General features: G+C 46.1%; 1 protein-coding gene across 1 annotated transcript; it reads left to right on the top strand.

The window, feature by feature from the left end:
* Positions 1-15,483: 15,483 nt before the first annotated feature.
* Positions 15,484-17,302, top strand: LOC120931024 (proteinase-activated receptor 1-like). Its single transcript, XM_040342149.1, has one exon. It carries the CDS (start codon positions 15,537-15,539, stop codon positions 16,515-16,517), a length of 981 nt encoding a protein of 326 aa, XP_040198083.1. The 5' UTR covers positions 15,484-15,536; the 3' UTR covers positions 16,518-17,302.
* The last annotated feature ends 631 nt before the right edge of the window (positions 17,303-17,933 follow it).

Raw genomic sequence — 17,933 nt, 5'->3', positions numbered from 1 at the left:
AATATTTTTTTTTTTTGTAACAAGTGATTGAATAATGACAAAAAAAAAAAAAAAAAAAGAAATTACAAAAAGTTGTCACTAAATGATATATTGCTCACACATGCCATAGTTATATGTGGAATTGCACCCCAAAATACATTCTGCTGCTTCTCCTGAGTACGGGGATACCACATGTGTGAGACTTTTTGGGAGCCCAACCACGTACGGGGCCCCGAAAATCAAGCACCGCCTTCAGGATTTCTAAGGGCGCAAATTTTTGATTTCACTTCTCACTACCTAAGACAGTTTTGAAGGCCATAAAATGCCCAAATAGCACAAAATCCCCCCAAATGACCCCATTTTGGAAAGTAGACACCCCAAGGAATCTGCTGAGGGGCATATTGAGCCCACTGAATATTTTTTTTTTTTGTACCAAGTGATTGAATAATGACAAAAAAAAAAAAGAAAAAAGAAATTACAAAAAGTTGTAACTAAATGATATATTGCTCATACATGCCATGGTTATATGTGGAATTGCACCCCAAAATACATTCTGCTGCTTCTCCTGAGTACGGGGATACCACATGTGTGGGACTTTTTGCGAGTCTAGCCGCGTACGGGACCCCGAAAACCAAGCATCGCCTTCAGGATTTCTAAGGGCGCAAATTTTTTATTTCACTCCTCACTACCTATCACAGTTTTGAAGGCCATAAAATGCCCAAATAGCACAAACCCCCCCCAAATGACCCCATTTTGGAAAGTAGACACCCCAGGCTATTTGCTGAGAGGCATGTTGAGTCCATGGAATATTTAATATTTTGCCACAAGTTGCGGGAATATGACAATTTTTTTTTTTTTTCACAAAGTTGTCACTAAATGATATATTGCTCACACATGCCATGGGCATATGTGGAATTACACCCCAAAATACATTCTGCAGCTTCTCCTGAGTACGGGGATACCACATGTGTGGGACTTTTTGGGAGCCTAGCCGCGTACGGGACCCCGAAAACCAAGCACGGCCTTCAGGATTTCTAAGGGCATACATTTTTGATTTCACTCCTCACTACCGATCACTACCTATCACAGTATTGAAGGCCATAAAAGGCCAAGATGGCACACAACCCCCCCAAATGACCCCATTTTGGAAAGTAGACACCCCAAGCTATTTTCTGAGAGGCATTTTGAGTTCATGGAATATTTTATATCTTGCCACCAGTTGCTGGAATATGACAAACTTTTTTTTTTTTTTTTTTTTTTGCACAAAGTTGTCACTAAATGATATATTGCTCACACATGCCATGGTTATATGTGGAATTGCACCCCAAAATACATCCTGCTGCTTCTCCTGAGTACGGGGATACCACATGTGTGGGACTTTTCGGGAGCCTAGCCGCGTACGGGGCCCCGAAAACCAAGCACCGCCTTCAGGATTTCTAAGGGCGCAAATTTTTGATTTCACTCCTCGCTGCCTATCACAGTTTCGGAGGCCATGGAATTCCCAGATGGCACACAACCCCCCCAAATGACCCCATTTTGGAAAGTAGACACCCCAAGCTATTTGCTGAGAGGCATGGTGAGTATTTTACAGCGCTCATTTATTTTTGAAAATGAAGAAAGATATATATATATATTTTTTTTTTCTTTTTTCAATTTTCAAATCTTTGTGACAAAAAGCAAGATCTGCAAAATACTCAACATACCTCTCAGCAAATAGCTTGGGGTGTCTACTTTCCAAAATGGGGTCATTTGGGGGGGTTTTGTGCCATCTGGGCATTCCATGGCCTCCGAAACTGTGATAGGTAGTGAGGAGTGAAATCAAAAATTTACACCCTTAGAAAGCCTGAAGGTGGTGATTGGTTTTTGGGGTCCCGTACGCGGCTAGGCTCCCAAAAAGTCTCACACATGTGGTATCCCCGTACTCAGGAGAAGCAGCAGAATGTATTTTGGGGTGTAATTCCACATATGCCCATGGCATGTTTGAGCAATATATCATTTAGTGACAACTTTGTGCAAAAAAAATAAAATAAAATAATAATAATTCTCTTTCCTACAACTTGTGTCAAAATATAAAATATTCCATGGACTCGAGATGCCTCTCAGCAAATAGCTTGGGGTGTCTACTTTCCAAAATGGGGTCATTTGGGGGGGGTTTTGAACTGTCCTGGCATTTTATGAACAACATTTAGAAGCTTATGTCACACATTACCCACTCTTCTAACCACTTGAAGAAAAAGCCCTTTCTGACACTGTTTGTTTACATAAAAACATATTATTTTTTTGCAAGAAAGTTAAGTTGAACCCCCAAACATTATATATTATTTTAAAGCAAAGGCCCTACAGATTAAAATGGTGGGTGTTGCATTTTTTTTTACGTCGCAGTATTTGCGCAGCGATTTTTCAAATGCATTTTTTTGGGCAAAAATACATATTTTTTTATTTTAATGCACTAAAACACACTATATTGCCCAAATGTTTGATGAAATAAAAAAGATGATCTTAGGCCGAGTACATAGATACCAAACACGACATGCTTTAAAATTGCGCACAAATGCGCAGTGGCGACAAACTACATACATTTTTAAAAGCCTCTACGGGTTACCACATTAGATTTACAGAGGAGGTCTACTGCTAAAATTACTGCCCTCGATCTGACCTTCGCGGTGATACCTCACATGCATGGTACAATTGCTGTTTACATATGACGCCAAACCAACACTTGCGTTCGCCTTTGCGCAAGAGCAGGGGGGGACAGGGGTGCTTTTTTTTTTTTTTTTTTTTTTTATTATTATTTAATTTGCTTTTTTAATTTTATTTTAAACTGTTCCTTACTTTTTTTTATTATTTTTATAATTTTTATTGCCATCTTAGGGCATGTAAATATCCCCTATGATAGCAATAGTTAGTGACAGGTACTCTTTTTTGAAAAAATTGGGGTCTATTAGACCCTAGATCTTTCCTCTGCCCTTAAAGCATCTGACCACACCAAGATCGGTGTGATAAAATGTTTTCCCACTTTCCCAATGGCGCAGTTTATATCCGGGGAGGGGACATACCCTCCCACTGCTTGTAAAAGCAGTTTAGAGGCTAATTAGCCGCTAGGACTGCTTTTACATGAAAGCCAACCGCTGGCTGAAAAGAATGATACCAAGATGATACCTAAACCCGCAGGCATCATTCTGGTATAACCATTCAAAGTCCAGCAACATACCATACGTTGATGGTTCTTGTTGGACATGTATTGTAATCTTTTTTTTTTTTCATGCAGCCTGTTGGCTGAACGAAAAAAAGATTGATCGGTGGGTATGCCCACCATTAGAATACCTCCCTTCATCCACCCACTTCTAATGATGGGCATACACGCACCATTTATATATGCCGAAGCATGGGGGCATCCTCCCGCAAAAAAGTTATGCCGCTCACACACGTATGTACGCCGCATAAAAAGTTATGGCGCATACACACGGTCGGACTTTTCCACGGGCAAGCTTCCGACGGAATTTCGACCGTATGTACGCGGCATTAGGAGCAAAATCGCTCCTCCGCCCCTAATGCCCCCATGCTTCGGCATATATGATCTTTTTTTAACTGTGGTGGTGAAATCACCTCCCACAGTGTTGGAGTCGCGGCTTTATGTATCGTGGGAGCAAACGCTGTTGCTGTCACGCTAAATAAATCCGTGCTGCAACTGAATGGCGTACCTGCTAAGCAAATGATGGTTAAACATTATAACAAAGTAACATTACATTTTAACATTAAGATCTTACCATACCATACCTGCAAAGCAAATACCAAAAAAATAAATACAGTAAAAAATAAAAAAAATTTTAACGCAACCTGTGCCTAAAAAATATACATGCCGAAGCATGGGGGCATCCTCCCGCATAAAAAGTTATGCCGCATACACACAGTCGAACTTTTCCATGGGCAAGCCTCCGTCGGAATTTCGACCGTATGTACGCGGCATTAGGAGCAAAATCGCTCCTCCGCCCCTGCTGCCCCCATGCTTCGGCATATATGCTTTTTTTTTAACCGTGGTGGTGAAATCACCTCCTACAGCGTTGGAGTCACAGCTTTATAAATCGTGGGAGCAAACGCTGTTGCTGTCACGCTAAATAAATCCGCGATGCAACTGAATGGCGTACCTGCTAAACAAATGATGGTTAACAATAAAACAAACATTACAGTATAACATACCATACCTGCAAAGCAAATACAATAAAACATTGTAAAAATAGAGAGAATAGATATAGAACAATAGTGAGTGGACAGTAGAGAGTGAACATAAGAGAACAATAAAGAGAGGAGAAAAATACAACCACAACTATTTTTGGATTTTTTATTTTATATTTTTTTTGTGTTTTTGTGTGAGTTTTTTTAATTTTTTTTCCACTTTTTTTCACTTTTATAAAAACTGTAAGAAAACTGTAAACTGAACCTTGCAGATTATGGTCTCTCAAAATGTGATGGCCATCACATATTCCGAGACCCTGTGTTGGTGTGCCTAGGACTGTGTGGTGCTGTACCCTACGCTAAAACTCAATTAGTGTGTGGTAGCGTTTGAAACATACACCAATGCAGAGACCAGGTTGGTCAGGACAGTCGGGACAATAAAAGCGGGTGTCACGCCTAAATCCGAGTTTGCTGCAGACACGACATCTTTTTTGGCGGGTTTTTTGGGTAGGGGTACCAGGGAGGACAAAAGGAAAATGCCTCTCATACAGCCGGCTCACTGCATTTGCGTTGGGAAGGTGGGGCACAGCACCATCTGGAAACAGAAGGGCTTCGACGATCTCTTCCTGGAATTTTAGGAAGGATCCAGTCCGTCCTGAAGCTCTGTATAGCACATGAGCGTTCAGCAAAGCCAATTGAAACAAATACACTGACACTTTTTTGTACCAGCGTTTGGACCTCCGGGCAATTAGGTACGGCGCCAACAACTGGTCATTGAGGTCCACCCCTCCCATGTTAAGGTTGTACTCGTGGATACAGAGGGGTTTCTCCACAACACCAGCCGCCGTAGGAATTTGGACTGCCGTGTCTGCGTGAAGCGTGGACAGAACGAAAACATTCCGTGAATCCCTCCACTTCACTGCTAACAAATTATTACACTGTAAGCAGGCTCTCTCCCCCCGACTAAGACGGGATTCTACAAGCCGTTGGGGGATGCCCCGGCGATTAGGTCGCACGGTGCCACATGCGCCAATTCCATAATCAAAAAGGTGACTAAAAAGTGGCACGCTTGTGTAATAATTGTCCACGTACAAGTGGTACCCCTTTCCGAATAAGGGTGACACCAATTCCCACACTATCTTACCAGCGCTCCCTATGTAATCAGGGCAATTCTCCGGCTCTACGTGACTGTCTTTTCCCTCGTAAACCATAAAGCTAGATGTATAGCCTGTTGCCCTGTCACAGAGCTTATACAACTTGACCCCGTATCTGGCACGCTTGCTGGGAAGGAATTGTTTGAATGACAAGCGGCCAGAAAACTTAACCAGGGACTCATCAACGCAGACAACTTGATGGGGATTATACAAGGCTGCAAACCGTTCATTGAAGTGGTTTACGAGGGGCCGAATTTTGTAGAGCCGATCGAATTCAGGGTCTCCCCGAGGACGACAGAGTTCATTGTCACTAAAATGCATGAACCGCAAGATCTGCTCGTATCGTGTCCTGGCCATGGAGGCAGAGAAAATGGGCATATGGTGAACTGGGTGCGTGGACCAATACATCCGCAGCTCACTCTTTTTAGTAATGCCCATGATGAGGGAAAGGCCCAGAAAGATCTTAAATTCGGAAACCGTAATTGGCTTCCAATCTCTGGCAAGGGACAGCTGGGGATTAGCGGCGAAGAATTGACCAGCGTACAAATTGCTTTGGTCCACAATAGATCTATAGAGATCTTCGGTGAAAAACAGCGAATAAAAATCCAGTGACGTAAAATCAACTGTATTCACCTGAATTCCGGGTTGGCCAGTGAATGGGGGAAGTACGGGTGCTGCAGAAGTGGTGGGTACCCAATCAGGATTGGCGAATGCAGCAGGAAGGGCACTATGGGGACGGGCCTGTCTTTGTCGTCTTCTTCTTGGTGGCAGCGGGACACTACTCGTGCTTGCCACCTCTCCAGCTTGAACTGCACTTATGGGACTCGCCACGTCACCAAGTGTTACTGCAGTGCTGGATATATGACCAGGATGTACTAGGCCGCTGGTGCTTGCCAGTTCACCAGAAGGAATAGCGGCGCTAGTACTTCTCTCCTCCATACGAGAGCCCTGCGGTTCTTGCACCTCAGCGACAGCAGAAGATCGGGGTCTGGTACGCCTGACCCTAGCAGGGACCACTCCGTCGTCAGAGCTATCTGTCAGGGAGCCACTGTCGTCTACAGGATCGTATTCTGAGCAAGAATTTGACAGATGCGTGACCTCCTCATCACTATCTGTCAGGCTCATAAACAAGTAGGCCTCTTCATCACTGTACCATCGATTTGCCATTTTGGGCTCTAAATTTAGGGGTACAGTGGTGAGATTCACAGGCAAAAAAGCACCTGACCTGTTAGTGACCGAGTCAAGCGCTACCAAAAAAACTGTTAGCGATCGCAGAGATCAGGCCTGACTCTGCGAACGCTGCAGTTATGTGTTTTTGTGTTTTGTGTCAGTGATCGATCGATCGATACTGCACTTTGGTGGGCTGGACTGGGCGAAGGGGCTAAACGCAGGTGCTAGCAGGTATCTGGGCTGATCCCGCTAACCATGCGTTTTTGGGAACCCTAAACTGCAGGGGACGCTAGTATAGATCTGATCAGATCAAGTATCGATCCGATCAGATACTATACCACTAAAGGGAGGCGTATGGTGCGTGCGTGGGTGTTAGCGCTATTGGCCGCTGCCTGGGGCGACGCAGACCCTATCTGGCGCTAAAACCAAACTTTGATCACCCGCCGGGCGATCAGGGGGTTAAAACTTTATAGCAAAAAATATGGCGGGTGCCTTGATGCTATAAAAAATTAACTAGCTAAACTGCGTCACCCGTGACACTTATACTGTGATCACTGGTGACAGGGGGTAATGAAGGGGTTAAACCTTTATTGGGGGGGGGTTAGGGGGGGTCCCTAGACTTTTTAGGGCCTAAGACTGATTACCCTAACACTTATTTTTGTCACTAATGACACAAGTACAGCGATCAAAAAAAAATCTGATTGCTGTACTGGGTGACACAGTGACAGGCAGTGAATGGGTTAATTTGGGGGGTGATCGGGGGGTGAATTGTGTGCCTACGTGACCTGGTGTCAGTGTAGTGTTGTGCAACTCACGGTTAGATGCTCTCTCCCTCTCGGTCTGGAACGGAAAGACCGACACGAGGGAGAGAGCAGTACTTCCCCTGCCAATGTTTACAAAACATTGCCAGGGGAAGACAACCATTGGTTAGAGCGATCACCAGGTCCAGGCCAGATTTTATTGGCCTGGACCTGGTGGTTGATCAGTTCTGCATCGAATCTGATCATCGGGAACGGCGGGGGGGCGCGCGCGCGCCCAATTTCCGTTCACGCGTCGGACGTCATATTACGTGATCTCGCCCAGGAGAGCCACCTTGTGGACGTATTTCGACGGTGCGCGGTCGGCAAGTGGTTAATGCATAGAATGCATTAAGGTGAAAAAACATGAACCTTTACAACCCCTTTAACCCATCTGGGTGATTTACGTACATTGCAGGGATTCTAACAAACTTTGTACCAGATTGTTACCCTTAATTTTTTTGAGAAGTGTATTATGCTAATATTAGGTGTTTACTTTCCAGATGATGCATATGGATTAATTCAGCTCTTAAGTACCGTATTTATCGGCGTATACCGCGCACTTTTTTCCCCATAAAATCAGGGGAAGATTGTGGGTGCGCGATATACGCCGATACCAGCTTCCCGCGCTGTGTTTGAACGCCGCCGACATATACCGAGCGCAGTAAACTCGGGTACACTCGGCCAGGCCCTGTGCCGCCTCCTAGCATTTATGCCAGAGGAGCCGAGCGTGCCCGAGTGTACTGAGCTCGGTATATGTCGGCGGCGGCGTTCAAACACAGCGCGGGAAGCGGGGATTGGCTCAAAAACAGCGCGGGAGAAGCGGGGAGGACACCACCGAGGCCGCAGACGGACACCGGACAAGGCCGCCGATGGACCCCGGGCAAGACACCGAAGAGGGGCATTCAAACTGTAAGTATTTTATTTTTTTCAGGAAATTTCCCTTCCAGGTTGGGGGTGCGCACTATACGCCGGATTGCGCTATATGAAGATAAATACGGTACTTTTTATATTCTGAAGAAAAAGCTGTTAGTTCCATTAGGTCCTTTCGAGGCTGATTCTTGAATGGGAGGGTCTGGTTCATTATAAACACCTAGTGCATTTCCCAGTGTTTTTATAAGGAAAGTTTCAGTGTCTGCATTCCTTTTGAAATGTTTGACCCTTATGCCGGGTACTCACGAGCAAACATGTACGGTGAAACCGGTCCGTCGGACCGTTTTCACCGTCTATGCCTGCCAGAGGGCTTCTGTACGATGGTTGTACTAACCATCGTACAGAAGTCCGCGCGTAAACACTATGCGGGGCGTGTCCGTGTCGTCGCTGCGACGATGACGCGGCGATGACGCGGCGACGTGGGCGGGCCTGCCATTTAAAGGCTTCCACTCATGGGTCGAAGTCATTCGACGCATGCGAGGGACGGCAGGCGCCCGGACATGTACGGTAGGTCTGTACTGACGACCGTACATGTCCGAGCGGGCAGGATTCCAGCGGACGGTTTTAAAACACGTCCAGGAATATTTGCCCGCTGGGAAAAGGCCCGGCGGGCAAATGTTTGCTGGAATTCAGCCCGCTCGCGCCTACACACGACCGAACATGTCTGCTGAAACTGGCCCGCGGACCATTTTCAGCATACATGTTTGGTCGTGTGTACGGGGCCTTAAAGGTTCTCTTGCCAAAAATAAAATTCTAATTACTGAGGATGCCTAAAATTTTACTTGCATCTTAGTGCAGACAACTGAGAAAATCAATGGTGTGGATTTACTAAAGGTAAAATAGACTGTGCACTGTGCATTGTTGCGTCAGAGCTTAGTAAATGAGGGGAAGCTCTGCTGACTTCCATCATCCAATCATGTGCAAGAAAAACTTTACTAAGCGCTGGAGAAAATGCATGAGTAAAGTGCACAGTCTATTTGTCTTTAGTAAATCTACCACATTGAGTCAGTCACAAAAACATGAAAATTACATTTCTGGGGGGTCTCTAGATTGCCATATTGCATTAAATTTTGTGATAGTTTTAGAAAATTACAGCGGCTACGGATTGAAATTGAATGGGATTTTTTTTAATAGCAAAAAAATGCAAAAAGGCATTTGTTGGGACAAAGTTGGGAGCATAAAATCATCCAATATGTCTTGCTATGCTGACGCCTTTAGAGTTCCCTTCACTGGAACTAAGGGGCCAAGCCCAACCCCAGAAAAACAACCCCACACCATAATCCCCCCTCCACTAAATGATTTGGACCAGTGCACAAAGCAAGGTCCATAAAGACAGACAAGCTGGACTTCAATGCGCTACTGACTACCATCAGCAGGGGGAGTGGGAGTGCTAGCAGCACCCAATAGACTGTTAAGCTGGCTGTGATGGATGATGGGAATTGAAGTCCAGACAGGGAGAATTATTGAGGGTCCTCGTTACCCAATGGACTACATCTCCCAGAAGGGGTTGAGACCAGGGAGGCAAGGATAACAGTATCTTCCAGGGTTGTTCTTTGAAATGTGCAGTGTTTTGCTGCGGAAAGCAGGACTGAAAAAAAACCTGGATCAAACATCTGTCCAATAGTCCATTACTGTCTGTAGGCCTTACTGCTGCTGTTCTTATGTACACCAATGGTTTAACTGGGCCCCAATGTTAGCCGGCTGAAGATCCAGGACTAAAGACTGCCCAATAACAGTGTCCACATAGAGACCTTTGCTAGTTGCTCAGTGCAGAGGTATAACCCAGGGCTATCACACAGGGCTTAGTAATTTTTTTGGGTGCACCCAAGTAGTTGCAATATCCCTATTCATAACCCCGGTAATGTTTATATTGACTGTCTACTACTGATCTTGTAAGCAGATGGTCAGGGCTGTGAACCATCATGTGCTGAAAGCAGATGGTCAGGGCTGTGAACCATCATGTGCTGTAAGCAGATGGTCGGGGCTGTGAACCATCATGTGCTGTAAGCAGATGGTCAGGGCTGTGAACCATCATGTGCTGAAAGCAGATGGTCAGGGCTGTGAACCATCATGTGCTGTAAGCAGATGGTCAGGGCTGTGAACCATCATGTGCTGTAAGCAGATGGTCGGGGCTGTGAACCATCATGTGCTGTAAGCAGATGGTCGGGGCTGTGAACCATCATGTGCTGTAAGCAGATGGTCGGGGCTGTGAACCATCATGTGCTGTAAGCAGATGGTCGGGGCTGTGAACCATCATGTGCTGTAAGCAGATGGTCGGGGCTGTGAACCATCATGTGCTGAAAGCAGATGGTCAGGGCTGATCACTCAGGCTGTACTACGATTTGGTGTGTAGTTACATTTACCATGAAACTGCATCAAGACATGAATGAGTGCATTTGTGGTGGAGGAACTTGACTGGCCTGCACAGAGTTCTGACCTCAACCCGATAGAACCATCCTGCATTGTAAGCAGATGGTCAGGGCTGTGAACCACCATGTGTTGTAAGTAGATGTCTAGGGCCAGGGGCGGACTGACCATTGAGGCACTCGGGCACTGCCCGACAGCCCCATGCCACTAGGGGGCCCCATCAGGGTTGTTAGCCTCAGTAAAACCAGGGACAGTATGCAAAAATCAGTTTTTTTTACATCTGTCCCTGAAATGTCCCTTACCAACAATCCTTTTGGTCTAAAAATCCCAAGATTATAGCTGCCCCGCCTCTCCAGTACCTTCTCAGTGTGTGTATGTGTATTCGTAGCCAGATTCAGAGAGGTTTACGCCGGCGTATCAGTAGATACGCCGTCGTAACTCTGAATCTGCGCCGTCGTACATTTAAGTGTATTCTCAAATTGAGATACACTTAAATGTAGCTAAGATACGACTGCCTGCGCTGTCGTATCTTAGCTGTCTAGTTCCGACGGCCGCTAGGGGCGTGAATGCTGATTTACGCCTAGAATGCATAAATCAGCAAGATATCCTTTTCACTATTCACATACGCTTGCCCGTCGCAGTAAAGATACGCGGTTTATGTGCGTTTTCAGGCGTAAAGTTAGTCCAACAAAAAGCTGGCCTAGTCAATGTTAAGTATGGACGTCGTTCCCGCGTCGAATTTTGAAAATTTTACGTCGTTTGCGTAAGTCGTCCGTGAATGGGGCTGGACGTAAGTTACGTTCACGTCGAAACCAATAAGTCTTTGCGGCGTACTTTGGAGCAATGCACACTGGGATGTGTCCACGGACGGCGCATGCGCCGTTCGTTAAAAACGTCAATCACGTCAGGTCATGGTTTATTTACATAAAACACGCCCACCTCTTCATAATTTGAATTAGGCGCGCTTACGCCGGCCCATTTACGCTACGCCGGCTGAAACATACGGCGGCGTAGCGTAAATACGCTACGCCGGCTGAAACATACGCCGCCCTACGTGAATCCAGCTATCTGTGCGTATGTATACTGTGTGTGTGTGTATACTGTGTGTGTGTGTGTGTGTATACTGTGTATACTGTATGTGTGTATACTGTGTGGCCCCATAATCTATTGCCCAGGGGGCCCATAATCTCCTATTGCCCCGGGGGCCCCATGGTTTGATAAATCATGTTTTCTTTTACATCATGCGGGTGGCTGGGGGTGTGCGTTGCTTAACTGGGGAAAGATGGCAAGCCACCATAGGATATTTTGGGCAATGTTCTTTCTTTCCTACCTTCCTTCCTTCCTTCATTTCTTTCTTTCTTTCCTCCTCAATATTTCTTAATTGATTGTACAATGAAATGATTCACGTGTAACCTCTTCCCATCCAGGAAGTTTAGCCCCGGGCTCCTTCTCACATCTTCACTTGTCTGGTTTTAGCGGCACGCAAAACACGAACTAATTTCCGTTGGAGGAACAGAATGTCCTCCTATCACCTGAATATTAAGAGGGAATCTTTTGTGAGAGAATCAAAGGCTGCCATTGTATAGTTCTCCCTTTCAGAAAACGTGTTCCCTTTGTTTTCTAGGTTAAATCATGCTGGACTGTATGAAATTAGGAGTTTTTAGCCACTTGTATTTTAGTCTTTTTGTTTTTACCTAGAGGCTTAGTGATTTTTGGACCTGGCCCTAGGGTGGAAGAAATACATGTGAGGTATACTGGACCTGGGGGTGGAAGAAATACATGTGAGGTATACTGGACCTCGTGGTGAAACATGTACAGTACATGTGTATACTGGACCTCGGGGTGAAACATGTACATATGAGGTATACTGGACCTGGGGGTGGAACGTGTACATGTGAGGTATACTGGACCTGGGTATAAAATTCACATGTGAGGTATATTGAACCTGGGGTCGGAACATGTACATGTGAGGTATACTGGACCTGGGGGTGGAAAATGTACATGTGAGGTATATTGGACCTGAAACGTGTACATGTTAAGTAAACTGGACCCGAGGGTGGAAGGTGTACATGTGAAATATACTGGACCTGGGGGTGGAACATGTACATCTGAGGTATTTTGGACCTGAGGGTGGAAGGTGTACATGTGAGGTTTACTGGACCTGGGGGTGGAAGGTGTACATGTGAGGTATACTGGACCTGGACCTGGAGGTGGAACGTGTACATGTGAGGTATACTGGACCTGGGGATGGAACATGCATATGTGAGGTATATTGGACCTGGGGGTGGAAGGTGTACATGTGAGGTATACTGGACCTAGGGGTGGAACGTGTCCAAGTGAAGCATACTGGACCTGGGGGTGGAACATGTACATGTGAAGTATACTGGACCCAGGTGTGGAATGTGTACATGTGAGGTATACTGGACCTGGGGGTGAAACTTGTACATGTTAAGTAAACTGGACCTGAGGTTGGAAGGTGTAGATGTGAGGTATACTGGATCTGGGGATGGAAGGTGCACATGTGAGGTATACTGGACCTGGGAGTGGAACGTGTACATGTGAGGTATATTGGACCTGGCGGTGCAAGGTGTACATGTGAGGTATATTGGACCTGGAGGTAAGACGTGTACATGTGAGGTATACTGGACCTGGGGGTGGAATGTGTACATGTGAGGTATACTGGACCTGGGGGTGGAATGTGTGAGGTATATTAAACCTGGGGGTGGAACGTGTACATGTGAGGTATACTGGACCTGGGTGGAAAATTCACATGTGAGGTATTTTGATCCTGGGGTCGGAACGTGTACATGTAAGGTATACTGGACCTGGGGGTGGAATGTGTACATGTGAGGTATACTGGACCTGGGGGTGGAATGTGTGAGGTATATTAAACCTGGGGTTGGAACGTGTACATGTGAGGTATACTGGACCTGGGTGGAAAATTCACATGTGAGGTATATTGATCCTGGGGTCGGAACGTGTACATGTAAGGTATACTGGACCTGGGGGTGGAAAATGTACATGTGAGGTATACTGGACCTGGGGGTGGAATGTGTACATGTGAGGTATACTGGACCTGGGGGTGGAATGTGTGAGGTATATTAAACCTGGGGGTGGAACGTGTACATGTGAGGTATACTGGACCTGGGTGGAAAATTCACATGTGAGGTATTTTGATCCTGGGGTCGGAACGTGTACATGTAAGGTATACTGGACCTGGGGGTGGAATGTGTACATGTGAGGTATACTGGACCTGGGGGTGGAATGTGTGAGGTATATTAAACCTGGGGGTGGAACGTGTACATGTGAGGTATACTGGACCTGGGTGGAAAATTCACATGTGAGGTATATTGATCCTGGGGTCGGAACGTGTACATGTAAGGTATACTGGACCTGGGGGTGAAACTTGTACATGTTAAGTAAACTGGACCTGAGGTTGGAAGGTGTAGATGTGAGGTATACTGGATCTGGGGATGGAAGGTGCACATGTGAGGTATACTGGACCTGGGAGTGGAACGTGTACATGTGAGGTATATTGGACCTGGCGGTGCAAGGTGTACATGTGAGGTATATTGGACCTGGAGGTAAGACGTGTACATGTGAGGTATACTGGACCTGGGGGTGGAATGTGTACATGTGAGGTATACTGGACCTGGGGGTGGAATGTGTGAGGTATATTAAACCTGGGGGTGGAACGTGTACATGTGAGGTATACTGGACCTGGGTGGAAAATTCACATGTGAGGTATTTTGATCCTGGGGTCGGAACGTGTACATGTAAGGTATACTGGACCTGGGGGTGGAATGTGTACATGTAAGGTATACTGGACCTGGGGGTGGAATGTGTGAGGTATATTAAACCTGGGGTTGGAACGTGTACATGTGAGGTATACTGGACCTGGGTGGAAAATTCACATGTGAGGTATATTGATCCTGGGGTCGGAACGTGTACATGTAAGGTATACTGGACCTGGGGGTGGAAAATGTACATGTGAGGTATATTGGACCTGGGGGTGGAATGTGTGAGGTATATTAAACCTGGGGGTGGAACGTGTACATGTGAGGTATACTGGACCTGGGTGGAAAATTCACATGTGAGGTATTTTGATCCTGGGGTCGGAACGTGTACATGTAAGGTATACTGGACCTGGGGGTGGAATGTGTACATGTGAGGTATACTGGACCTGGGGGTGGAATGTGTGAGGTATATTAAACCTGGGGGTGGAACGTGTACATGTGAGGTATACTGGACCTGGGTGGAAAATTCACATGTGAGGTATATTGATCCTGGGGTCGGAACGTGTACATGTAAGGTATACTGGACCTGGGGGTGGAAAATGTACATGTGAGGTATATTGGACCTGGGGGTGAAACATGTACATGTTAATTAAACTGGACCTGAGGCTGGAAGGTGTACATGTGAAATATACTGGACCTGGGTGTGAAACTGAGGGGGGATTCTATACTGATGGGAGGGGCTGTACTAAGGGGGGATTCTATACTGATGGGGAGGTCTGTGCTGAGGGGGATTATATACTGATGGGGGGTCTGCCCTGATGGGGGGATACTATACTGATGGGGGGTTTGCACTGAGGGGGGATTCTATACTGATGGGGGGTCTGCACTGAGGAGTGGATTCCATACTGATGGGGGGTCTGCACTGAGGGGGGATTCTATACTGATGTGGGGGTTCTGCACTGAGGGGGGATTCTATACTGATGGGGGGTCTGCACTGAGGGGGGATTCTATACTGATGGGGGGTCTGCACTGAGGAGTGGATTCCATACTGATGGGGGGTCTGCACTGAGGGGGGATTCTATACTGATGTGGGGGTTCTGCACTGAGGGGGGATTCTATACTGATGGGGGTTCTGCACTGTGGGGGAATTCTATAATGATGGGGGGTCTGCACATTTATACTGATATTTTGTTTTTCATTTTTCAGGTGTGCATCCTACATGGACCATGAATTTTCAGAACTCATCTTATGCGGAAAACAAATTTTTTCCAAAAAATGATGACATTTCTCTTAGAAGTTGGTGGCTGACCAGGTTCGTGCCATTGATCCATACTGTTGTATTCCTCGTGGCTCTTCCCCTCGATCTCATGGCGATCGTCATGTTCCTGGTCAAGATGAAGGTCAAGAAGCCAGCAGTGGTCTACATGCTGAACCTCGCCATAGCAGATGTCCTCTTCGTTTGCATCCTGCCTTTCCGTATTGTCTATCGATTCATGGGAAACAATTGGCTCATGGGGGAAGGGATGTGTCGCTTTGTCACGGCATCATTTTACTGCAACAAGTACTGCTCCATCCTGTTTATGACAAGTATCAGCGTGGACCGCTTCTTGTCGGTAGTCTATCCAGTACGGTCTCTTTCTTTGCGCACAGAAACCCGAGCCTGGCTGGCATGTGGCGTCATCTGGGTCATCTCATTGGCTGGCACCGTGCCTCTTCTTACACACACGCTTACCTTCCCCCTTCCTGCGCTAAATATCACAACTTGTTTTGACGTGCAGGACTCCAACGTTTTTGAAGGCTTTAATTTTTACTATTTCATTACTTACCGCTTAGTTTTCTTTGTCCTACCTTTGCTCATTATAACGTGGTGTTACATCGGAATCATCTGCAGTCTCTGTCTGGCCAACGTTGACCGCGCCCATTGGAGATCCCGAGCCGTCTACCTGACGGCCGTTGTACTTTTTGTATTCGCCCTTTCCTTTGGCCCAACCAACGTCATCTTTTTCACTTACTGCTTGAGGATGTTCAAATACGGCGATGGCTCTCTGAACTTCACCTACATCCTTTCGGCCAGCATGAGCAACATCAGGTGTTGTCTCAATCCTATTATCTACTATTACGCATCTCTCCAATATCAGACGTATGTCTACAGTTTGCTGTGTTGGAGGAAAAAAGGCAGGAACAGACGAAGGCCAATGTTATCCTGAAAGTATGTGCAATATAATAAATAGAATTACGTATGAGGGCTTGCCCGTGTTTCCAACACTGTCATAACAAACAATGAGAAGAACGTCTTCCAAACCCTCAATCTGCTCAGTTTCAGGACTTCGAGAGTCCACCCAACGGAGGTGGCACAAGCAGGGCTGCTGTTAGAAATCACGGGGCCCCATACAGCCTACCTGGCACACAGGGAATCCTTCTGTAATTGCCCCTCCGCCTGACCACACCAATTCCCCCTGCTGTTTGGGCCCTCCCTGTGTGGCTGGGCCCTCTACAGGAGGACTGGTGGTCCCCCCCCTATCAGGCACAAGAGTGAGATATGAGGCACACCAACACTGGCTTCTACTTAGACATAAAAGTAGTGACTGTTCGGTGACAAGTATGTGAAACATGGAGAGACACGCTATGGAGAGACTCGTTATCTTATAATGATATATGTCTACAGTTTGCTATGTTGGAGGAACGAAGCCAAGAACAGAAGGACTTAAGGGTATGCCATTGTTATCCTGAAAGTATGTGCAATACAATATAAATACGTAGTAGGGTTCGTCTGTGTTTTCAGCACTGTAATAACAAACAATATAAAAAAGGCAGGGCATGTCCTCATAACCCTCAATCTACTCAGCTTCGGGAACTCAGGAGAACACCCAACAGATGTGCCACAAGAGTAGGGGATGAGGCACATCCATTGCCGGTTTGTAATTCGACATAAAAGTAGTGACTGTTTGGTAACAACTTACTCTTTACGTCTAGAGGAAAAGAGATTTCACCTCCAAATACGGAAAGGTTTTTTCACAGTAAGAGCTGTGAAAATGTGGAACAGACTCCCTCCAGAGGTGGTTCTGGCCAGCTCAGTAGATTGCTTTAGGAAAGGCCTGGATTCTTTCCTAAATGTACATAAAATAACTGAGTACTAAGATTTGTAGGTAAAGTTGATCCAGGGTAAATCCGATTGCCTCTCGGGGATCAGGAGGGAATTTTTTCCCCTGCTGTAGCAAATTGGATCATGCTCTGCTGGGGTTTTTTGCCTTCCTCTGGATCAACTGTGGGTATGGAGTTGGGTGTATGGGATTGTACTGTGTTTTTTATTTTGTTTGTTTATTTTTTTTGTGGTTGAACTGGATGGACTTGTGTCTTTTTTCAACCTGACTAACTATGTAACATAGGGGGACATACTATAGAGATCATTAAAAAAAAAAATTTTTTATCATATAATAGTCTTATAAGAGGCGGGCGGATGACAGGTCACGGCTACTATATAGGCCCTCCGATCCGCCCAGATGAAAGGGGACAAATTTCCTTCTGTTTTTCGAGATTGGAGGTAGGTGGGCGTAAACATACATCTGTCGCTCTATAGAGGTGAATTGAGGGTCCCATTTAGTCGGGCTGATCATATGAAAAGG

This window comes from Rana temporaria, chromosome 3 (assembly GCF_905171775.1).
Source record: "Rana temporaria chromosome 3, aRanTem1.1, whole genome shotgun sequence".
NCBI lineage: Eukaryota > Metazoa > Chordata > Amphibia > Anura > Ranidae > Rana > Rana temporaria.
Note: the sequence above shows the minus strand (reverse complement) of the source record. Positions and strands in the feature narration are given on the sequence as shown.